This window comes from Eutrigla gurnardus (assembly GCF_963514095.1).
Source record: "Eutrigla gurnardus genome assembly, chromosome: 18".
Taxonomy (NCBI): domain Eukaryota; kingdom Metazoa; phylum Chordata; class Actinopteri; order Perciformes; family Triglidae; genus Eutrigla; species Eutrigla gurnardus.
This window is the reverse complement of record NC_139929.1, coordinates 4,761,122-4,786,209: the sequence shown is the minus strand read 5'-3', so window position 1 is coordinate 4,786,209 and position 25,088 is coordinate 4,761,122. Positions and strand designations below refer to the sequence as shown.

Here is a 25,088-nt window from a genome sequence, read left to right as displayed (position 1 = left end):
GGAACAATTAAATCGGATAAATGACATAAAAGCTTTTATTTTAGAGTTTCTTGCAGCGTGGTTACCACTGATCCAACATTCACACTGACGTTAATAGGTATTATTGAGAGGTGTACCTGCAAACATCATGAAGTGCTGGAAGGTGGGCGGTATCTTGGTTGTGCGTCCGAGGTTCAGCAGGAAGGAAAGGGGGTAGATGTTACAGGCTCGTGATACGAAGATGGAAAGCTGTTTGTTAAGAGTGCAGATTAAGGAGAATACTTGGAAATTCACTTATGAGTCAATGAGTTGCCATGGAAATGTCGTTATTTTACAATCAAAATCACAATTTCTTTGAATCCTATAAGAAAACTGACATGTTTACAGCTACAGTTAAACCATTGTTAATGTTGGGATAAGTCATTGATAAGGTTTTGCTTTATTTATTCCAAAATAAATACCCCTCCTGGTTGACTAATCCTTTCAACACAGATCAGACGAAATACATTCAGACAGTTTATTCCTTACTAAACACAAAGTATTCATTCTATGCCAGTGAATATCAACATAAATGCCTGCACACACACACACACACACAAACACACACACGTGTTAAAAAAAGACAAGTAATCTGTGAATATTTGCTGTTCAGGATGCAAACACAGCAGCGTGGCACCATGCCGAGGCGTGGAGCCAATCAGGCTCTGCCAGCTGTCCCGGCCCTCCACGTGCTCTTTGATGTTTCACATATGGGACTGAATGCTAAGTGTCCCGGGCAGCAGGTAGTGAGAGGATATCGCTAGAATTATCGGGGGACATAGCACGCCGTCCTGGATTCACTTAATGTCTTTTGTCATACATTAAGGAGGAAGTCCATGCACAGAATCCCATGAGATGCTCTCATGAGAGTCTTGGTTCTGGTCCCCAAGTCCAGCTATGAATTATAGGCCGGGCTGCAGGAGAGCATGCAAGCTTTTTACTCACACGTTTTCACACCCAGCAAAATAAATAATCAATGCAGACGGGTCCAGGTTGCTTTAACATCACGGGGCGATGTGATTCTGGCTTTTAAGTCCAAATATGATGCCTGGAATAATAAAAAGGAGCAATATTTTAGGCGGGGAGGGAGTTCAGTCTGACAGGACTATTACTAAAACAGAGCTCCCTTGCACCCTGCAGTCAATATTAGATCTCATTCACCCTATGGATTTTCAAAAAGCAATATCCTGCTCCCAAAAGCAGTAATTTCTCTGTATCAAAAGGCCTCTGAGCTATATGAATGGAGGTAATTAAACACTTTCATCTCAGCCCTCATTCCCAATAAAGCCGATCTTCATTGTCAACGGCAAAAGGCTGGCTATGGCGATTAAAATCTATCCAAAGAGCGATTAACAGGGTTGAATAACCATGGGGGGGTTATTTCATTTCATAGACACTTTTTAGCATTGCACAAGGGGGCTTCAATCTCCATTTATTCTTGTTTGTACATCCGGGTCGGCTTCCAGCCGGATCCCTTTCACTCTTAAGCTTTTTCTTATGGAAGCACATCGGCGGACAACACTAAACACACACAAAGCTCGAGTCAAACACTGAGAAGAATCTGCTCGGCCGACTCTTTCTCCTGCTCCTTTGACCCCGACGGCAAGAAGATGGATTGTAATAATAATCGCTGGCCATCTGGGCACCGGACTGTGAAAGAACAGCCCCTTGGAGTGCGGCCACTAGATTCTCCTCGGGCAGACGCTGTGGTCATGCCAGCTCTCAGGCAAGGACAACTGTGGCCAGCAGTCCATTACTACCCCTCTGTTTCCCCTCGGGAAGCAACGCTGACATACACAACAGCAGCTGTCCGGGTGAAAACATTTGTTATGATAGTATAACTTTATGTGATGCGTATCATGAAGGGGCTGGCTGCTTTATGTTAACAACATGTACTGTGGTTGTATTGCAGAGACTCTAGTCTAGAGGTTGAATCTAATGCATCCTCCATGATGGATTTCTGCCTGCATGGTTTTTGAGCCCAAGTGCAAAATATCAAGTCTCTTTCCTCTTTGATTCGGAGCATTTTTACCCCAAAGATTGTCATTTACGGTTGATGTTTTTGATGGTTTCATCCCAATTTCCCAGAGTTCTTCTCATTCAGAGGATTCATTCAAGAAACTTGAGGGAGCACAATAATCAAAAGTTTCTACATTTGGCCAGCACATGAAGATAAGATAAACATACATATCCTTCATCAACAGCAGAGTGCGTTTTCTTTCCTTCAGCGATATGTGAATACCATGAAGAACAGCAGGAACCTCTTTCACTGGAGTTTCTAGAGCTAATAAGATTTAATCTTCAACCTCAACGGGGATACGGTGCTTAATCCACTACAAACTAAAGTACTGTAAGCTTATTTCAAACAGGCAAAGATCGTTATTCCACTGAGCTTCGCCAGAGAACGGAAACAAGCAGCGGTAACAATAATTAAAGACCTATTTAGATTCTGTTTCATAGGCGTTCCTCGGAGCAAAGCTGCACTGCAGCATCTTAATCTGCAGAGATGGTGATCATGGGAGGCTGACTGAATGGCATTTGCAGAGCTCACCGGATCAAACCTGTGCAATTTAAGTGCTGAGGTGTTGGTTTTTTGTGTGTGGAAAGGACTGGGGGAAATTACTGCACTGCACTGCAGCAGAGCAGGATAGAAAATCAGGAAAACAACTCTGGTCAAATAAGTGTGGAAGAGACGGAACAAACCACCGTTTCTGGGGGTCTGAGCAACATCCAGAGGCTGCACAGCAGGGGGGTGAAGATGCTCCATCATGGAGCAGAAAAAGGATACAAATGCCCCAGTAATGAAGAGAGCTTTGAAGACATGGCGAGGAAACGTCAACAATACATATCCCATGTAGCTGAAGATGAAAATCTCCCCCAGGAAGCTGAAGACTTCAAAGAGCTGCAAATTACAAAAGGGTTTGAGAGGATCATGAGGGAGAAGGTCATCCGAGATAGGGAGGGGGGTTCGGGGTGGAGTGTGTGTGTGTGTGTGTGTGTAGTGGGGTGAAAGTGAAGGACTCAGATCATATCTGAAACGGGTAAACAGGCTTAGATTTTTGCACAAACATGACAAATCCTGTGTTGATGTTATTCCTTTGTGGTATCGACTGGAAGCATCTCGCCTACAGCTCCAGGCCGTAATTTGGCTGCACGAAGCACCAGACAGAGATGTTTTTCTGTCATCATTTGTCATGTGAAACATGCCAATTTGTGGAAATATGTTTAAGCTTTATGGATTTAAAAAGACAGCAAATTATCCGTTTAACATTTCCCATGACACCTGATGAATGTTAGGACCCATCAACTCAGTTCCTGATGTGATCCGACGAGCTTGGGTGTAGATTTTTCTGAAATCTGAATTATTTCTGCATAACAAAATCAATTATTAATGAAGGTTCTTATGCTGTGGATTAAATTAGAGCAGATGTTATGATTTCCTATGTTTCTGTTTTTACCAGCTTTGCTGTTCAGCTTTGGTTAAAAGCTATATAATTGAATAAATGGAGCTTTTTCCCTGCGGAATTTCACATCACAAGGACAAGAGATGCTACAACAAAAAAAAAAAAAATAATTTCTACTTCTAGCTATTCAACCAGTGTCTTCATACATTAAATCCTTTTGTCTTGTCCGTTGAGCTGCAGCTGCATGTATAAATCATAAGAATGTAGATAAAGGCACTCTGCCAAGTAAACACACACTGCGGCGTACACATGCATCGAGCCAATCCACTTTACTGGCAAAGGCTCCAGCCTTTTAAAAGGCTTTTCTGCGATAAACAGTTAACTCCACAGTGGCACCGATAATGAATAATGAATAATGAATGTGTATGTTTATTTGCTCCTCCTGTGAAGCTTGCCGGTACAGTGCGACAGTGTGGCGGCCCTCCATCTGTGCTCAAGCCTTTCAAGCAGATAGCTGGAGACCAACCGCCCACGCAGACGCAGTGGACGACCAGAGCACTAATGGCAATTAATGATCGCTTGCGCATGCATGCGTGACACAAACTGTTGGCGTCGCGAGGCGATTTGGACAAAGTGAGTCTGAAAACAACAGCTAAATGGGCCTCAATCATCCGCGGTGAACCCACCTGATTGGTCCGGGTCCTGCCCTCGGGGGACAGATTGTGAATCGTGTACCGTGCCTGGCTCAAACCGCAGAACATCACTGCCACGATACCTGAAAGATAAAACATAAAACACACTTATTAGTATTAAACATCCATGTTTATTCTGTGTGAGCGTCGTTTTATGTGGAAAAGCTCACGGAGGAGTGTTCTGTAAACTGAAGGGAGTTAAACAATGAGCTGTATCCAATTAGTACAGAGAATGCAAGATTGCTGTTACATGTGCATAGTTTGCGATCATGTTGTGAGAATGTGCATGTTCATGTGCTGAGCCCTGGGGCCTCTCATGTTGAAATAAATGCTGCAGGAGGTTCTTCCATCATGGGAAACTGATTTGTGAAGAAAGAGCCTTTGTCCGCATGGATCAAACCAGCATTTCTTCTCTTATTTCTTTTTAAACCAAAGCAACTGACCAGAGATAAAGTGAATTCCAGTTTCGTTTCAAAATGAAACCTGGAAATAATTGTAGAAAAAAATGCATGTAAGCGTTCACATAAAACTCCAAGAATCCTATTTAACCCTCCAGTGTCCAGCTGCTTCTGAAAAAATCAGAGCATAAAGTATTTGACACCGGATCGGACCGGCCCAGCCCTTTCTTGATCCACCCATTGTTGCCGTAGCTCCAGTGAAATCCAGCTGTATAAACAGATCAATCAACCCGGTTTTAGCATCCTCATGTTTCTGTCCAAAGGACGTTACTTCTATTTCTACGCCAGAGACTCGAAGCTCTGGGAGTGATAAACGCTAGAGGATGACATCATCATTGTGGATTACACCAGATGCAGAGGAGCGGGCGAACAAATGACAAGCAAAAGTAAAGAAGGGGGGGAAGCAAAAAGTAAAGAAGGGAAGAAATGCAGCCACAGACGGAGGGTGGAGGGAGTGATGAGCCCCTGCTGCTAAAGAGGAGGAGGGCTGCAGCAATGAGCTCGGATTTGATCCACAAAGCAGAAAAAAAGGTGGGCTGCTGTCTCACAGGACATGCTTGCTTTTGTTGCAGACGTTCAATTTCACATTTTTTTTTGACACGGAATCACAGAAGATGGGACAAAAAAAATGTGAAATGACTGTGATGGGGAGGAAAAGCTAGAGGACATAGCTGACAGTAATAAACCCCGGCCGGGCGCAGAGAAGAGATAGCGCCTGTGGTTCAGACTGCTAAATGAAGCCAGTCCATTATTCGCTCTTCACCACCGGGACGCGTGACATGTACCTGCACTATGCCGGCTCCAGTAATCCCACGTTTCACAATGTCCTGTTCCTGCACCGCTCGACAAAAGTCTAATGGAGCTACGCCGGCATGACGGATCTCATTTTGGTTCCGTTTGGTTTCCTGCATCCTCTTTGGTTTACATACGGACTCTTCCACTCAGGGCAACAGATGACACGCATCCCATAATAATGAGTAAATGTGAGGTGCAGAAGACTAATGATAGCAGGGCTCCCTGCGAGTCTGAGGGTCGTTAGGTGCACCTCGACTAAACGCCCACAATTAGCAGAGACAGAAAGAGCCTTGATTACCAAAGGACACCAGGGAGGACTCCTTATAAGACGCTGCTTCACCCCGAAATAACCGTTAAAGGCCTTGGAACAGAGTAGCACTCCCCTGATTAGTTTTCTTCCTCCAATTTTGCACCAAAAACATTGAAGATTGGACACATTTTAACCCTTCATAGTATAGTACTTGTTTTGACTCTGAAAATCATCAAATCATGTGTAAAGAGTTCTGAGATAACGTTTGTTATGATATGACACTATAAATAACATTTAATTGAAATGTGATGGGAACACAGACAGTTCTCTTCACCACTGTAACGATTAGAAATACACACAGACATGGCTTATATAGTTTCACAGTTTAGAGATTCCATAAAACCACAATTTCCCTTGGTTTGACCGACACTAGTGGATCTTAAATACATTGAAATAGATATACATATATAATGTACACACATTTGTAGCACCTAAACAAAAGTATAATATTTATTTTATTAAAATATTTTCCTTTTTGTGTATTTAGTGTACGTTTAGGAAAAGTCATCAAATTCCAGGCTAAATAAACTACATTTAGAGTATTTTTACGGCTGTCTAATATGACTGAGCAGTATGTAACGGTTAAGATTACTGTAAAAAAACATCAGCATCCGAATCGGTTTTACAACACTGCAGGTTTGTAGTAAAATATTTTACTACTATCCCTGGTAATACGGTCTACAGTACAGAAAAGTTGCATCTGAATGCTAAAAACACCCAAGGCTCTCTATCAGATAGTGAGAATCGCTGCCCTTGGTTTTCGCTGCGGTTTGCCTCCCACACTGGTCAGCGTGCAGAGTGGTGTACTTTATAGACAAAGGCATCTGGGTTCAATAGACAAAGGTTACGCTATTTCATTAAACAGTCTTCTCCTCCTCCGCAGCCACGGGGAGTACTGCCAAGTAAGCGAGAGCTCCACAACATTAGCTGAATGAGTGGAATCCCTCTGACACGACCGGGGCAGGAGGAACAACAATACGAGTGTATGCATGTGTGTACTACAGTCATATTTACAAACCTACATCAAGAAATACATTAAGGCAATTCCCGTCGGCTGAACCAAGTAATTGCTGTTTTCCACATGCAAGATTCCAGATAGTATGGATCAGTTAAGGGGAAACTCAAACGAGGTAATAAAAACACATCTCTTTGGTGATGTATAAAGGAAACAAACACAAGGTGGTGATTCCATTTTAACACGAGACGAGCACACGTGTTGACTTTTCCAGGAGATGCAAACAGCTCGGGCAAGATTGCTATTATGCTATTATGGCTCGCTGCCTATCTGTGGGCATCTACAAACTAAAGGTACATAAGATGCTCCGACGGCGGGGGGGAGGGCGGACACACCATTTTAAAATGAGTTATGGGGGGTTCAGCCCAGAATGGGATTGGTACCTACAGTTTCCTGTAGAGACGAGATGGCTTTATACTTTCTCATCTGTGCATTATTGACTCGCTGCGATGCCAAGGACTCTCAGAGGGTAAGGCATGTGTGTGTACAAGGGAAAGGCCCAAGAATTGTGCAGCTGGTTATGTGTGCACACATCATTCCGGCCACGGGGATGCATGTGAGCAGAAGAGCTTGCCAATCAAACAGCTTCTCGTGCCACTGATATCGTGGAGGAGCGAGCGAGTCGGTGCATGCAGATGAGAAAGGGGGACGCCTGAGGGGAGGAGGGCAACAGTTCACTCGAAAGGATTTGTATTCTGTCTGACCTCCAGCACTGAGAAGGCCACACGCGCAACACATTAGCGCTCACCTGAAAGTCCGCTGGCTTCAGCTGAGAGGAAGCTGCTCCAGGACAGCAGGAAGAAGACCGACGTTTCCAGCAGCGGATCCTCACGTAGCCGGGTGAATTTGGTGAGGTGGAAAGAGAGTTAAAGATATACGAGACACACAGAAGTTACTCAACACTTTGCATCAGGCAAAAACACATACCAATGTAAGAGTGCAGTGCTTTCCAGACAAAAGGGAACTGCAGGAGCTGCTCACTGAGCCAGGTGATCTGTCATTTAGAGTTACCCACTGGGCTAATGAGCTCCTTTCTGTGAGTTCTCCAACAAATAAAGTCCACACCCACTCCGGCTTTCTCATTGTCCCGCATCGCCTCGGGCAAAGCAACCTCGTAAAGCATAAAGTAAGTCTTCACGCAGTGTTGCAGAAAGTTGTGAAAGTTCAGTGTTTGCGACACAGAAAGTGGAAATGAGTGCGTTTCCGTAGTTCCCCTTGTGGCTTACAATAACGATAACGCACTTTCCAAATCTGATTGTTCCTTTAATGAACAAGTGCAGGTGCAGCTAGTAATTAAAAGATAACCGAGCATTTGTCAAACTTTCTTTCAGAAACAGCTTGAGGAGACCGCACAGAAGAGCAGGCCGTAGCATCGGTCAGCATCATCGAAAAGGAATAAAATGCTCACGTTGTGCTCCGCTCACACCCAGAGATTAGTCACTGTGAATAACAGCTGAGCTATGACCCCAAAACCTCCCATGACACATCCTCATTCTTCATCCCGGAGTCTAATAACTAGAAACATCAGAGGGACATGGTGGACAACAGCGCAGTGTCGAAACTTCATCGGAGACCATCGGCTTGATTGACGATCTTCTCCGCAGCCATTAATGTCGCGGAGGCACTTTGGACTTATCGGTGATGCTTTTGATCAGGTGGTACGGTAAGGAGGGTTTGTTAGAGAGGCAATTACCAAGTCAAGGGAGGAGGATGTATCGCGGCGGATGCCGAGGTGATAATTGAGTTTGGGGGTGCAAAAGGCAGTGGATGAAAGGATATGAGGGCTGTAATGACTGTGAATATGAAACCCACGAGGAAGGAGCCGGCGAGCACTCCGAGAAAATAACCAACAGAGAGGAAGAAGGCGGGAGGGTCGAAGGTGTATCCCGCACCCATCTGGCTGTAGGTGGTTATGGCACTGGAAGACAAATTGACACAACAAAAAAAAACACATGGAAAAGAGACAAACTGTTATGGGAGAAGGCGACGGCACAATTACGACAGAAGTAAATATGAGTGTTACAAATGCGGAGACATTAAAGCGTCAACGTGGTTTATGGTTCAGAAAAAAACAAATATGGTCCGCTTGGTGTAAAACCAGTCTGCTGCAGTGTGCAATAATTCAACATGCTTATTATGCTGAGCTAAGCTTTTTAAGTGCAATTTATTGAGTTACTCCTAAGAATACATGCCCTTCTTTACAAGTTTAAACCCTTTCCCAATTTCGGAATAATTTGCCTCAAAGACGTCCCCTGGTAGTTGGTGGGAAACGGCGGGGGGAGATACTATTGTTATTCACAAAGACAGCATCATCGTGCTATGCACACCGCTATAAATATTTACTTTGTGGGGGGAAGGGGGGACTTCCACATGGAAGTCATCGAGTGCAAAAGAGGCCTCACAAGGAGGAGAGAGGGAGGGGGAGAGAGCTTGAGGTGAAGCAAGCAGAGACAGGCATCCATGCGGGCGAGTGGCTGATGGAGCTGGCTGCCGTTGTGGAATGACAACATTTCTTCCCCCACCACAGACCCTCCCATGTACTTCCCTTTAGACTATTTTAAAGGCAGCAGAACAATGTGAAAGTGGTGGATGTTGTTGGTTTTTGCTTCCTACATTTAATGGGACACACCTTTACGAGTTAAAACTCAAGAGAAAGTTGCCTCATGCTCCAGCTACGTCTGAAAACGGTTTGTTTGACGATCCTTTACGGTGTCATAAAAACGTCCCGAGAAACGAATCCTGCCATGAATCTCTCCACTTTTTCTTCGCCGCGAGGTTGAAATGAGCGAGCGCACGCCGCAACATGCCTTAATCTCCACGGCGAAAAGGGGGGAAGAATCAATCAAGCTGTCGCTAATGAGCTCAGCAAGTTGAAAGGGGGGGGAAATCTATTATCCCCACCGTGGAAATAAAGCCTCTAGTTGTGCTAGCACATTAAATTTGGCTACTAGTCCCTTGGTCAGTGTGACCCTCTTGAGGCTGTGTCTTCAACCCCACCAATCAAAAAATCTCAAGATGTCAACGCGGGACCTGGCTGACTGGTGGCTGCGGCCCGAGCTGCTGGAGCAGGAAGTCTAGTGGCTGTGAGAGGGCACATCAGCGTAAGGTTGAGCTGCTCCGGGAGCTTGTTAAAATTCCAGTGCCAGGGCCCCGCGTGGCTCACTAATAAGGGCAAGCTTTGTGCGTGGAGCCAGGGCGACCGGCAGGCCAGCGAGCCGGCCGAGTGACAGGAGATGGCATGGAGGCCGGTCACGCCACTCCAGGAACAAACACGCCACTATCTGAATGTCCGCCGGGGAAGACGCGCCGGCTCCCGCCTCTGCACTTCAATGTATACAAGAGACGGCGTGAATGCAACAATCTGCACGCTCGCCTCCTTTCCTCTCCATCTGCCTCCCTGCCTGGGCCTAAATGTGATACATGTGATGCATATCACATATCTTAACCCGGACATCTCCCTTCAACCTCCATTTCTTCCATCTACCTGTGACTTGTGGACCTGTGTGTGTCCCCCCCCATCCTGCCATCTGTCCCTGTGTCTCATCGAACGGCTTTGTTCTCTAGCAAGGCATAAATACGGCAGACGACGACGACACCTGCAATGTGTGTGAGCAGGACGAACATGCATATTTAAGTACAAACGCTGGGGAAAGGAGGAAAAAAAGCAGAGGGAAATTAATGAAGCAATTGAAATGCATGACGAAAGCATGACTGGATCATGGCTGGCTGCTGAGCTTCCGAGGGGTTTTTATGTATGCTGTGTTTTGTGTGGATTTGACAGCAGCCGGGTTCGTTAGCTGGGAGTGTGTGTGTGTGTGTGTGTGTGTGTGTGTGTGTGTGTCCTGGCAGTGAGTCTATCCACTGAGTACCTCAATGAGATGCTGACAGTGCCAGGGGCAACTCGCTTACGCAGGCCACTGCATAGAATCTGGGGCGCTCATGCGGTTTTGCCAATCACACCTTTTCCTTAAAGCTGGCAGCAACCCACACTTAAATTGCATTCTGAGAGGCAGAGATGAATCCCAGAAGGAGATACTCACTGTGTCAGGACGATGGCCACGGCATCGTTCAGGACACTCTCGCCAAACAGCAGAGCGTGCAGGTCCAGGTCCACACGCAGATCTGACAACAGGCCAAGGACAGCAACTAAAAAAAAACACAAAAACAACAATTACTGCCACGGAAGCACAGTAATCACACAGCACAAGTGGTGTGGAGTATCACCTCTTCTGTTTGGGGGAAAGAAGGGGAATTAATGTTGCAGTGCAACAACACAAGCAGACATAAAATGACAGAGGATTTTGACAGTTAACAACTAGGATTCTTGAGAGGACGCTGGTTGGAGAAGGGGGGGGAGGGGATTAGAGCCAAGACGCTGCAGCTGATTAAAACATCCAAAAGAAGCCAATTACAGTCTAATGTAGGGGAACAGGCAGCGCGTTCCATTCTTTAAATAATGGAGGATTCACTCACTCACTTTTCCTCCCCACATATACTGTAATTCAGTTTCTTACACGGGTGTCTCTTGCATGAAGACTTCAAGAGGACATGGATGCTCCACATGAAAGCTACTGTTTAAGGTTTACGGCCAAAAACATGTTTTGTGAGGTTTAAGTGACCTTTAACAATCAAATTCTAAGTGTAAGTGGATGAAGAAAAAAAGCATTTTAACCAACCGCTTACTATGACAGGCTGTTCTCAGATACTGTTCATAGCTATACCATATAATGCACTATTATTTGTATATATCACAACATATTTAATAGGCATAATCGTGAGCAAAGGCAGGGGACGTAGTATAAAGGGCAATTAAAAAAGAAAAACGCAGGACTTTCACCCAAGCAACCGCTGTTAGTGTCCCTTGTGAAACCAGAAGTCAATGTTAACTTATTTGTTACGCGACTTCAGTAGTTACTTAAACAAATATTTCAATATATACAAGTAGTTTTTATTAACTGAACGTAAAGTGTTTTAAATGTACTTATTTAAACCCAAACCACAATATTTTCCCAGCAGGTTTGTTGCCTTAAACACTGCAGGGGGCCGGTTGATCGCTCGCGTTTATTAACATTTATCGGAAAATACACAAAAGATGACAAAACAACGTTTCGTAACATATGAAACAGATGTATGTATGGGGTCTGCATGTTGACTGAGATGAGAAACTGCACTGAACGCTGCTGGTACACGAATGCCAAACTATCACAGCGTTGAGACAAATACGAATGTCTGCTGCAATCTGGGCTGAGCTGCAAAGTTGGAATGATTTCCCAAGTGTGCATCCTACTTATGCAGGTATCCAGCTTAGGAATTCATTTTCCCGGGAGATTGCATCCACTGGCAGACAGTGAAAGCGGCGGCTTGTGGGAAAACCATCTAAACTGCCGATTGTGTTTAGTTAAAGACAAAAAAAACCCCACATTTATTACTACTTGGATGAAGATGCGACCTTTATCTTGTGTCCTATGAAGAACGGCAATTTCTCCGGATATTTATGATGAAACATTTGAGGCGGAAAAACCCAAACAGCTCATTTCTCACCTGTTTATACAGCTGAATCTCAGCACACTGAGTCTGCTTAGAGGAAATATGAGCAGAACTCCGCGGTGAGTTCACCAGCGGAGTGGACGACGGCGAGCATACCAATGAGCACACACACACACACGCCTGGGTACCGCGGGACGGCTAAGTGATGACATTGACTGACAGGGAGGATGCGGATGTTGACGAGGCGGTGACATGCCTGTCAGCTCGACACGGCGTCACACCTCAAGTATCTCCCTGTTCAAGATATTGGCTGCAGCGTTGTTTACCGATACTGTATCAGATTATATTAGATTACAATTACATCACATTGGATGGATAGATGGGTAGATATATAAATACAGTGTAGAGGAAAACACGTACTGCCACAAATCCTTATTGGAACTGCCACAAGAGAAACCAGGCTGAAAAACAAAATTATCATATAATCATAACAATATCGGATGTGGAGGAAAAACAACACAAACACATTTATAAGGACAGGGAAAAGGAAAACAGAGCGGTGCCATTCTGAAGGCCAGACAACATCATATTCAAAACAATGACTGCTCCCGGTAGATTCATATCCCACCTGTTGGGACGCAAAAAAAAAAAGACTCCTACAAATGAGTTTCAGGGTAACTATTGATATGAATGATGAGCATGATGTGATAGTGGCGTTTGGCCCTGTAGTGCTTAGCAGGCCGGTGGAGGGCATCAAGGCCAGCATACGACCAGACTGATAATAAGAGGTGAGAGCAGCCTCAGGACTTGTTTTGACAGAGCTGGCTCTTTGGTCTTTGACAGGTTTTTAAAGCTCTTCCTGGTGGGGGGGGGGGTCCTTTATCTGGAGAGGGGGGAGGGGTGGACCCTGGAGTCAGGACCGTTCCATCTCCCTGCTCCCATAATGCCTGGCTGATGACAGCATGTCGTGCACTACTCACACTGCAAGACGAAGGGAGAAGAGAAAGGAAAAAAATAAATAATAATAACACAGAGCCCACCCCGCACACACTGCGTTGTCATGGCAACTCCGTCCTACAGCTGTCAAGTATTCATCAGTTTCCACAGCAACACCATAAGGTGGAGAGAGTAGGCAATTATTTCAGACATAATACAGTTGAAAGGGGCTGAATGGAAGCCTTATTAGGTCAAATTACCCCGCTGACGAGGGTTTAGCGGAGGCAAAGCTCGTGGCCATCTGAGTCAGAGAGCATGGGGATTTGCTCGCCGATTTGACCAAATTAGGCAGATATAATACTGAAAGCGATGGATTAGATAAAAAAATCTAACGGTCAACGGGGATTTACAATAATCTCCCCAGCGCAGTGTATAAAAGTACTAAATTTTCTAGAAATTGACAGGTGCACAAGCAGGAAAAGCCTTTGAAAGTTTAAGAAAACCAGCATTATAATATAATTTCCAGTTTGGTGTTGTTTACTCTGAATCTCAAAGTAGCTAATCTAATAACCTTTTAATAGGAATTGGGGGGGAAATACAGTTAATTACTATACTATATATAGTATACAGTCCCTAAACATACTGCCAACCAGTTTGTATTCATAAGTATGAAAATGAGTGACTCTATCTAAATTTGAGGTACGTAACCTTGTAAAAATCCAGCTGTAGTGGTCCTAATAGCTAAAAACACACACTAAAGCCGTCTGTTAGACGCCAGATCACTTTTCTTCTCCTTCTTGTCCCGTTTTGAGCCTATAAGGTTAAGCTAACACCCATGTCTAACTGTGTTTTCAATATCCACTTTGAATCAACAACATCTGGGCTGGGAACGATGACGTAAACAAGTAATTTCCCAACTCTGGCATCATTTCCAGCTCTGACATACTAAGAGAAATATGACTATGCAGTGTCCAAGTCAACTGCCGAAAAAGGAAATAAATAGAAACTCAAAGATGAAAGGAGAAAAACAGCAGCAACCCCCCCTCCCCCCTCCCCTCCCCTAAAAAAAGAAGCTGTTCCTTTGAGAAGTTAAGTGAAGGTTTCATTGACTCTTTTTAACCGTCCCTGAGGCTGGAGGATGCAGCAGGCGGTCCACTTTGTTACGTGAACCATGTGTCGAAATCCGGAAGAACCGGTTTCATGGCTACAAATCCAGTTAATTTTAAGAAAATCAGAGATACACAGTAAAAGGAACACATACCGGTAAGTACATACTTGGGACTTTTCTAAAGCTCTACTGTCAACAAACAGTTATCAGGTATCTTTGTCTTTTCCAAGAGAATGTCAAACACTGGAATATACAAGGAAAAGGAATCAAACATACACCTGCTGTTCATACAGTCAGAAGACACACACACACACACACACACACACACACACACACACACACACACACACACACACACACACACACACACACACACACACACACACACACACACACACACACACACACACACACACAATACAATACAATGCCAAAATACAATTTTCAAGAAGAAAGAAGTCATTTAATGATATTTATTCTAAAAAAAAGAAAATCTTTTTTTCAATCTATTTATCCCTGGTGATATTGTCCAGCTATTTAACTATGAATGCTGACAAATCTTAAATCTTAAGCTTAAATCAGCTATACCCACAAATTTCAACCAATAATATCATGACATGCATCGCTCAATCAATCGATCAAATTCCTCCCAACCTTATGTCCCGCCTGCCTATCCTGTTTCACTCAGAAATACTTCACCATATGGAGGCCGAGTACACTTGAAATGTTGTTTCAGCTCGAGTTAAAGTCACTAAAATCTCAAGAACTCCCAGAAACAACAGAGGAGATGACATTCTTCTTCAAATGTAGCTGCGGCCCAGAATTAGCATCCAAATGAATAAAAAAAAAATTGATATTCCTGGCAACGGCAACATCCCCATATGTCACACTACAGTTTCTTGCCATCTGCTGCTCTCAGAAGAAACTTTCATTATAGCTGCAACAAAAGCTCGGCCGATCAAATATGTTGGAATCCAGAGTCCGGTGCAAGCAAAGTGGCAAAGAAATCGGGGCTTCAATTTCACTCAAAGCTGTCAGCCTTTGATTACTTTCACAGTTTTCCAACGATCTCCATCATTTCAGTTAGTGCGTGACATATTTGCACTTACACAACGAGTCATCGACACAACCAGAGAACAGCCACAAAGGTTATGACCTTGTAGAGGAGAAAACAAACATCTTAACATTCATCTGAGAGTCATTGTGCATGTTTAAGTCCTGAGAAATAGACGCAAGGTATTTTTGATGGCTCCCTTTCAGAAAACGCCAGCGGTGTTCGGGCGGCGTTTGGAATGCCGATGCATTGTGGTGTGATTTTTAATCAGAGTGACGAGGGCGCCCGGGTCTGCGGGGATGAGCGCAGCGTGGCGTGGGAAAATAACATCAGCGGGGAAAAACGGCAGCTGCACTGTAATCTACAGCTTTTGACACTCAGATCAACCACTTATTGGCATAAATAATTCATTACCAAATGAGGACATTAACATTACCACTGCTGCAGCGGCGCAGGATGCCTTATGACATCCCCACTTGACTGCTCTTGAAGAACAGGGATTATATTGTGCCGCCACTTAGGGAAAAAAGAAAAAGAAAAAGGTACACTGAATGCAAAGCAGGTGCATCGACAATGAGGGCTCTGAGCTGTTTGTGCATCAATCTATGTTATCTATCACTATGCAGGTAAGCAGACAAACGGAATTGATGGCTATACATCAAGCAAGAAGGGTAGAAAGAAGGTAGAGATAGTGTGGATTAAAAAGGTTGACGGTAGATGTCCAAGTGGAGCAACACGCCAATGTCAAACCATAATTATAGTCATACATTTACACCTGGCAGTAGCATTTGTGCAATGGGAAAACAGATACAAAGAGGTGTGAAAACTCCTCACTAATCCACAAAATCCAGACATCTACAGATGGTTGGAGCTGCATGCCTATTTCATGTGTTTCATGTAGTGTAAAGCAAGTAGAATTAGAAGTAGAAGTAGAATTGTTAAAAACAGTACTGTAGGACTACCTGGGTCATTGGCTGACATAATGGCACCAAACAGGAGGCAATCACTGAGGAGGAATTCTCCATCTGCTGCTCGGCCCAACAGCACCATCAGCCTGGTGAAACCGTAGACGCAGGCCCTGGAACGAGAGGACAAACAGACAGAAGGACACGCGGTGAGGTCATCGGGAGCACCATGCCAGAGTCGGCGTATCAGTCATCCCCTCGCACCGCAGCGGGGCTTGCCCCAGAGTAATGTGGGTAATTCGGCCAGATGCTACCAGCAGGTGAGTTGACCCGTTTCCAGGCATCGGCTGCACAGGTGGACATACAAATCCTGGGTAGCATTCAAAACCACATTCACCATTATTTATATCTGTATGGCTATCTACTCCAATCCTACACATAAGACACCTCCTCTCGGCTGAAATCCATCTTCACCCACAGCATCCTTTTATTAGTATTATAAAAAGAACCCAGACATAATAAAAGGTCACCAGAATTATGAGTATGCGTGTTTGTCTGAGCACAGAATCACCCACAAGACCAGAAACACCATGAGGAGAGTTTGTGAAGGGCATTGTGACAGAAATAAAACAGAAGCAATGTTTTTTTTAAAATACGCTTTGGGGCTTGGCAGCAAAACAAATCTAAAAATCTAACTGTCCCAGAATGCACCACTGTATGCCATTACTTATTAAAAAAAAAAAAACATACGACACTGAGCAAAAAGAAAACGTGCCAATATGTCGATTCTGCGTTTAAATTGTGTGTTAAGAACTAATCCTGTTGTTGTGAAGCATCCCATAATAATCAGTGTGCCAGCGTGTGTGTCCTCTGGGGAGCTGTCCATTGGCATAAATTGGTTACCATGGGGACGGCACACGACCTGTATCCCGAGGCTGGGATTTAAAGTACTGCCCTCAGGTTGAGCAACTAAGCTGTCATTTATCTATCTTTAAAGGGAGATTTGGAGTTGTGTTAATGCTGGGCTTTGTGTGCATGTGTGTGTGTGTGCGTGTGTGTGTGCGTGTGTGTGTGTGTGTGTGTGTGTGTGTATGTGAGGGATACAGAGGCAGTAAGAGAGAGAGAGAGTGAGAAAGGCAGACACAGCTAGAGAAAGAGAGCAAGTGGACGTACTTTGTCAGTTGAGTCATTAAGGTTCCACTCACTCCCATGAGGTTTCTCTTCCCCCCCACAGGAGACGACAGACTCACTAACAAGCAACAGGATTGGTCGGGTCTGGTGCCTTAGCATCAAAGAATGTGCACGTGATCCAACATGTCAAACCGTGCCCTGCTCTCTCCCTGGAATTGGGGTCGAGTTTGACAGAGGGTGTTTCTAAGGAGAGGACTAATGTATGGAAGAAAAGAAAGACAACATCTTTTACAACATCGTGGGCTGGAGACGCCTATATAACACCCTGGGCATGAACCTTACCATGGATGTAAATCATTGTAAAGCAGTGAAAATAATAGTCTTGAATAAACAACACGCACCGAGTTACTCTTTAACCCAGCATCAGCTTTAAAAGTATCTATAAATATATTCTGAGATCAATCATGGATTTATTATTGAGGATATAGTTAAAGGTGCCCTTTTACTACATTAAATTAATAAAATTGACTTTACTTAGCCAATTACCATAAATGACATAATAGCCTCAGGGGGCTTTAAAATCTGCACAGCATGACACGTCTGTCCTTGCAGCGGATAACCAGAAACAAAAACAAAAAGATTATATTGAGCTGTGTTTACATACAGTAAGTGAGGAGGGCCAGAATATTAGAAACACCTCTCAATATACGTCAATAAAGTACAATATCGTCACTGTCTTTGACCTCAATGGTTAAAATATATGCGACAAGTGTCAACAAGAAAACATTATAGGCATCATAGAGAAAATATGACTTTATTGCAGAACAATTCTATCTTGTACTGCTTTAGATTGTAAATATATATGTATAATTTATACATATAAATGTAGTTTTTTGATAGAATTAACAAATCATCTTTGTGCAGCAAATTAGAAAACAACGGGCTTGGAAAGATCTCGATTTTCTCGAAAGTCTGAGAGTGCCATCTAGTGTCGTCAGGAGAGAATAGCAACCCAGTTCCACAGTATATATTAATGCCAAGCAGGTTTTGATAATGATACACGTGTTGTTGATGTACAATACTGGACTGTTCATAGCAAACATTTTGACTTATGGGATAAAAAAAGCTCTGTTGTTATTAATAAGCTTATGGCTCTCTTTAATGCACGTGACTCCATTCCAGGTCCTTGTTATTGTGCATGCTGGCTCTCTGTCACTGAACTTGAAGCAGTATTTCACGTTATTATTTACACCTGTGCTTTTCCTGCTATGATAAAAGGCCCATTGTACCACAATGCAATGCACCAATTAAACAGGGAGGCTTCTTACAGCTGCAAAGAATTTGAGCTGATTGCAGATATGATGACACAGCTCCCCAAAGAGCTTCACGGTTCATTTTAGAGTAAAAATAGTAAATTACTTTGTGTATATGCATTGTACGTCAACTGCAGAAACTTTATACTACGACGATTCTATGAGGCCTGGAAATGAGCACACTTATATTACAGTAAATACAACACTGTTTCTATAACTTCTTATGGTGATAGCAACGTCCATGTGCATATAATGACATTTTCTAGAGCTTTAGTCCAGAAAATGTGCACCTTGATGAGGTTGGAGGACTTCGTTAACACGAGGGACAGTGGTGGAAATTATTTCAGGGTCCACTTGTTCAATCCCTGATGAAGTCTATGCCTCTATAATGAGATGAAGCACTCATTCTAAGCTAAAACATGCATCATAGTTGAGTTGTGAATATTAGATTCCATTATTTTTAACCTTAACTTCGTGTGTATTGATGTGTTAATTTGTGTGAAAAAAAAAAAGAAAAAAAGCTTACCCCATAGTCATACAGCTGATTATGGTTCCCAGAAACGCAAAGGTTAGAACGGATCCAAGATTCTGGATGAATCGTTTCTAGGAGAGAAATTTTAATGAACGCCAATTAGCAACATCAGACACAACGGGTCAACAATATGCACCACATCTACCTGAACACACATACACACCCTCCAATTCGGAGGCATATCGGGACAGCAGTCTCACCTGATTAAGGGTGTAAGCACCATGGAAGATGATGGCTGGCAGGAACAGATTGAAAAGGACCTTCGGATCAAAGGTCTCCTGTAAAAGACAGAGCTGTTATGTTGGTGACTGACAGAGCTCCGCAGGGAGGGAGAGGACTCAGTTTAGTGAATGTGACTGACTGACAGACAGATATTAGACACAATGTTAACTTCAGGAACAGCTGACAGGCAGCAGCTTTTTTTTTTTTTTTTTTTACCTCTTTGAATGCCAAAACAGTCTCCAGGCACCGAGACAACCTTATCTGTCCTCTCTTTCTAAATAAATACATAAATAAAACCTTTGAATATTCTTAATGTGACACTCGAGGCTTATTCTTGTATTGTTCCCATCCATAAATATTGCAGTTGGTAGCAACCGAGCAACCAAAACTGTCTATCAATCTGTAGCTTAAAAACACAAACCACATTGCTGATGTAAGGGAATGCTACGGTTCTTCTCCACAGCAACGTTTAGACCTTTAGTAAGGCCACTAGATGGGACTTTAATGCATCACATTTTAGCCTTATAATATAATAACTGTGTAGGGAATTAGCATTCTGTCCAAGAGCCCTCACTCAGACGTCCTCAGCTGATTAAAGCAAAGCATAACACAAAGTGAGAAGTCTAACCGGTTGTGTAAATGTTCACCATAGAGGCTCCCAGCGTTCATTAGAATGGGAATAAACAAGTATCGTTAGTATGGCTGCCATTTAAGGATTAACATCATTCAAGCTGCTGAACGCAACGCCTTCAACTAGGGGTGAGTATTGGCAAGAACCTCACGATACGATACGTATCACGATACTTTGGTCACGATACGATACGCATCATGATACTTTGGTCACGATACGATACGTATCACGATATGTATCACGATACTTTGGTCACGATACGATACATATCTCGATATTGCGATATAAATAAAGATGAAAACACAAGTACCTTTATATGTACATCAGATGATAGTGATCAGAGGACAAATTGAGTCAAAACTATTTCATTCAAAACAGCCTCTCCATTTGATTAATTCCCATGAAATTCACTGGAATAAATATTGAAAATAAAATGAAAAAGGATAAAGTACTGCATTCACAACGCGTCTAAACATGAATCTTTTTTTTTTTTAAATCGATCTTTGGAGTTGAAAAATCGGCAAAGTATCGTGATATATTGCCGTATCGATATTTTACCCACCCCTACCTTCAACACAAAAACAGTGTTTTTTCATCATACCATGCACGTTCTCTGTCTGTTTCTCATCCCAGCCAATATGATGCAATACAAGCCTGCCGAGAAAGGTAGCCTTTCATGTCCTTCATCCTCAAATCCATTTTATGTCTATTGTGGGTACATTCTGAGGATCAAACGGCAGCGATATTCAATTCAGATCAAAAAGATACAAACTTTTTCCTGAATCAAGGTCCCATTTCATCGCCCAGAATTAGATTCCAGTTGAATTAAAATGTCAGCTGCGTGGTGATGACGCTTGCAGAGAAAATGTTGAAGCAGCCTGAATAACATGAATATTTAGACTGATGAAAAATATGGGCTGCCTCTGTAAATGTCCCTATTTCCAGGACACCGTGCTTGTTTGGTGAACATTTACACATGTATGTGTGGATAGGTTGAAGGCTGCATTTTTAAAAAACATATAATTTCTGATGCTGCAGATCTACAAATTGCTCCTAATCGTTCTGCTCCTGTCACTCCGCTCAATGTGAATTACTTTGTTGGTGACTGCAATTACCCACACAGCGCAATCTGTATAAATGTATTTTTTCATCCGTGCATGACAAATACAAAATGGCATAACAGAAACTAATGCAGACACTGTAATCAATAAATTATGCATATGCTGGTGGTTTTATTCTAAGGGCCACCTGCACCACAGAGCCGAGAATGGAGGTGTGTTGTATACACTAATTGCCTCTTCAGCTGAGCAGCACTAAATTTAATCCGACCACAAACTTTAATGCTTTAGTCCCCAGTGGCACGTAATGGACTCAGTAATGCAGTGAAATTCTTATCTCTCCCCGCTAGGTCCCCATATGTATCGGGCTTAATGGCGTGAAGGCTACACAGAATGATCTCGACGAAGTAATGGCCTTTGTGGAAGCCTCTGCTGGTTTGCTAATGAGACTCATTCGAAAAAGGGGGCCGAAAGAGTCCAGGCAATTAGTGAGGAGTTACACATGGCCGGGATGATTTACAGGGTTCATGGGTCACTTACTCTTTTTTCTCTCGGGTTGAAATATTGCTCCGAGATTAAGAGATACATTTTCAAATACGCTCCTTCCACATCCTCTCGTGCTTGTTAGCCGCTGTGCGGCTCGCCGGTTGGTTTCTTTGATATGACAAATCTCCCCTGATGGCACGACTAAAATATGAAAGCAGGCCAGAAAACAGTAATAACACTAATGGCAACCAGAGGGCCGGTGTCAAGGCTTAGGCTCCTCTACTTAGCAGTTACATTAGAATCTCATGACTAATTCCCTTTCAACAAATAATTGCTGGGAGTAATCGGCAGCACTTTGGTTTAAAGTTCCAGCTCTCGTTAATCCTGTTGCACCTCGGTGAGATACAAAAATAACACAAATTAACTGTACTTTGATAAACTGTTAGCAATCATTGCATGTAGAATTCACATGAGACCTTCAGTATCAAAAAACATTAAGCTCCCCCCGATTAAAAGTGATAATATTTTGTTTTTGTTTAACATTTTAGAAATATAGCATAGCAGTGCATCCCTACATTGACAATTTACACAGTATGCGCATCATTTTCTGATTTGGAATTTGTTCACAGTATCATAGTTCCCTCTCTGTCTAACAGAGAAAAGCTGCAGTGCCTGTTTAAATTACCGAATTATCTCACATCTTCCCTGCAGTGTAGAGAAACCAATATTACTTGTATCTCATTATATTATATAATTCTGTAGTAAACACACATCTTCAGAGGAAAAAAATACATTTGGGCTTTCTCGTTGTATTCCTCGTTTCTGTTTGCAGAAACATACTTTTTCAGAAAATGCCTTTCTTTGTTAAATGATCAGGTAATGTTTGCCTTAATCACCTTTGAAGAATATTACCCATGACCTCTAACCCACTAGAAATAACCAGGACAGATGTGGATAAATCTTTCAAAAGGATGAGCCCACTTCCACCATCGTGAAGTGCTTGAAGCGTCAAAAGCTTCATCACCTCCCTGACTCACTGGACCAAATTCAATTTGCATACACGTAAACTTGATCTACGGGCGACGCCATTGGTCTAGCCCTCCACAGTGCCCTGTTCAACCTGGACCAGAGGAGCACGCTCCTCATCTCGCACAGAGACCTGAGGCTCAACACCGGAGTCCCTCAGGGCTGCATGCTCATCTCACTGCTGCACTCTCTGGTCACGCACAACCGCGTAGCTACACACACCATCATCGGGTTCTCCGATGACACGACCTCTGTGGGCCAAATTACCGAAGGCAAGGGAGACTACAGGGAGGAGGTCTGACATGTCGGTGCCAAGACAGCAACCTCCATGTCAAAAATGAGCAAAACTGAAGAGCTGATTGTGGACTATAAGTGACAGCGAGGAGGACACGCTTCCTGTTCCTGACCTGACCACACATAACAGAAACAGCAAGACAGCAGCTCTGCTTCCTTCACAGGATGAAGAGGTTCAGCACTGACCCGAATATTCTCTGCTAAATCTACAGATGCACCATCGACAGTATCCTTTCCAGGTGCTGACACAACATCGGGTCCTGCATCATCAGGCTCAGGGGACAGCTTCATCCCACAGGCCATTAGACCTCAGAAATCATGTCACTTTACCTTTAAGCTGTCACTTTACCTTGATATACTTTTACTCGCTAATTTGTAACTATTGATATTTACGTATTTCATTCCTGTTCACATTCAAATATCGTCAATTTCTTTACATTGTAGCCCTATATTTTAAAGTGCACTGTTTTATGTCTTAGATGCAGATTTTCCTTCTCCTTTGGTGACTTTTTTTTTTTAAATATAGATATTTAATCAGCCTTTTTTGAGGGTGCCTTAGGCCTCAGATTTCCATTGCTTCTCTGTGGCGCACGACAAGAATAAAGATTGTTCACTAAGAGTCTATGTATCTCGTCTGTTATCGGGTTTCTGTGTTTAGCCGTCTTCTCATTTCCCCTTGTCCACACCACACAACTGAAAATGCAATTTCACCTATCTGTTCCTTAATAAATCCTTAACACAGGTTAAATTGCTCTCTTGCCAGTTTCTCTCTATACCACCACTCGCTTGCGTCCCTAATAACAAACAGACGGAGCAAGTGATTTAGAGGAAAACCAATAAGTAAGCACCATTAGAGGAGACTATTGATGTAAATACCCAGCATGCACAGGAGACTAAATATAGGTGTGATCAAAGGAAAGGCAACGAGGGGGGAAAAAATGTATTCAATATATAAAAACATCAGAGAGAGAAAATAAAGCATTGTCCCCTCTGCAATATTGATTGTGCACCTTTTTAAAAGCAAATGTCACATTCCATCAGAGCTATGTTTTCTCACGAGCTCCCACGTGAATAATTCCCCAGTTGTAACATGTATCTGAAGTGTGGGTCAAGTCAAATTTCCATAGTTACCGTATGACGGGCTGAGGCTTTCCCAACGTGTCTGAAGCAGTGGAAGTGTGTCGAGGTGTTGATCGTCAAGATGTGAGGAGTGCTGTTAACGTACACGGTTTCCATGACGCCCCAGTCAAACGGCAAGCTTCTCACCGTCAAACCCACGAGCATACCTGCAGGAGAGCACAAAAATAAAATAAAGAATGGCAAAGCTGCTGATTAGAAAACTACATGAATATATAACACAAATCAAGTTTAGGTTAATGGTTGCTGGTTAGCCATTAATTGTATCTGGAGCTACCTGGTTGATGTAATGACTAAATTAAAAATGTGGGTGTCTTTTGTCACCAAAAAAGCCAATTAACCACCCATAAACACAAGTCATATTACTTTAATATAATTATGTATCATACCTTTAAAAATATCCTAATATTTCACTTGGTTTGGTTGTCAACAATGAAAGAAACTTGCATTACATTGATAGTAATTGTTGTGTTCATTGTGAATTTCCCTGGTAAAGATAAATAACATAAAAAGGGTGGGGGGAAAGCCAAATTACATGATTCGGCCACGGCTAAGGCCCAAAATTACACTTTACTGTGACAGGAAGTCACAACGGCGTCGGTACTCTACACTCTAAATTGGCTGTTAGCTTAATGTTACTTACCATAAAACATTGCCCCTCCAGTCACAGTTATAAGTCTAAATTTAAACTGTTTTAACAACAACACACTGAGAATGGTTACAAGTGCCACAGCGATAACCGCGAGAGGCAACAATGTTGCAGCGTTTCTCTGCGGCGCGTGCGACATCTTCAAATCCGAGGCCAAACTCTCTGTCGGAAGAAACAATTTACTTCTTGTGATTCAATTCAGCAGCTGCAGGCAGGCAGCCACATCCGCATCAGCAGCGCTCGAGAGCCCGTGCTGCCTTTAGGTGCTGCTCGGAATTCTCTGTATTCTCTTTTACTCGAAATAGCCCTTCACGTTTTTGCCGAATTTACGGGAAAACAAGCAAGTCAAATTGATTATATCAGTGAAAAAGTACAAAGTTGTTTTTCCACAGTGATGATACAACACATGTGCTTGCAAGTAGCATAA

The 25,088-nt window shown here is 43.1% G+C and overlaps 1 protein-coding gene across 1 annotated transcript in view; it reads right to left on the bottom strand.

Moving 5' to 3' along the window:
- The window catches only part of LOC311028856 (sodium/hydrogen exchanger 9-like), a 50,371-nt gene extending 25,513 nt beyond the window's left edge, over positions 1–24,858 (bottom strand). Inside the window, exons 1-11 of the mRNA XM_084033652.1 lie at positions 24,656–24,858; positions 24,007–24,161; positions 19,359–19,436; positions 19,153–19,229; positions 16,240–16,355; positions 10,733–10,838; positions 8,386–8,610; positions 7,441–7,553; positions 4,109–4,197; positions 2,807–2,920; positions 117–228 (exon numbers count right to left, since the gene is read on the bottom strand). Of these exons, the coding sequence (XP_083889778.1) occupies positions 117–228; positions 2,807–2,920; positions 4,109–4,197; positions 7,441–7,553; positions 8,386–8,610; positions 10,733–10,838; positions 16,240–16,355; positions 19,153–19,229; positions 19,359–19,436; positions 24,007–24,161; positions 24,656–24,800 (1,330 nt within the window). The 5' untranslated portion in view covers positions 24,801–24,858. The remainder of the gene's footprint in view (positions 1–116; positions 229–2,806; positions 2,921–4,108; positions 4,198–7,440; positions 7,554–8,385; positions 8,611–10,732; positions 10,839–16,239; positions 16,356–19,152; positions 19,230–19,358; positions 19,437–24,006; positions 24,162–24,655) is intronic.
- Positions 24,859–25,088: the final 230 nt, after the last annotated feature.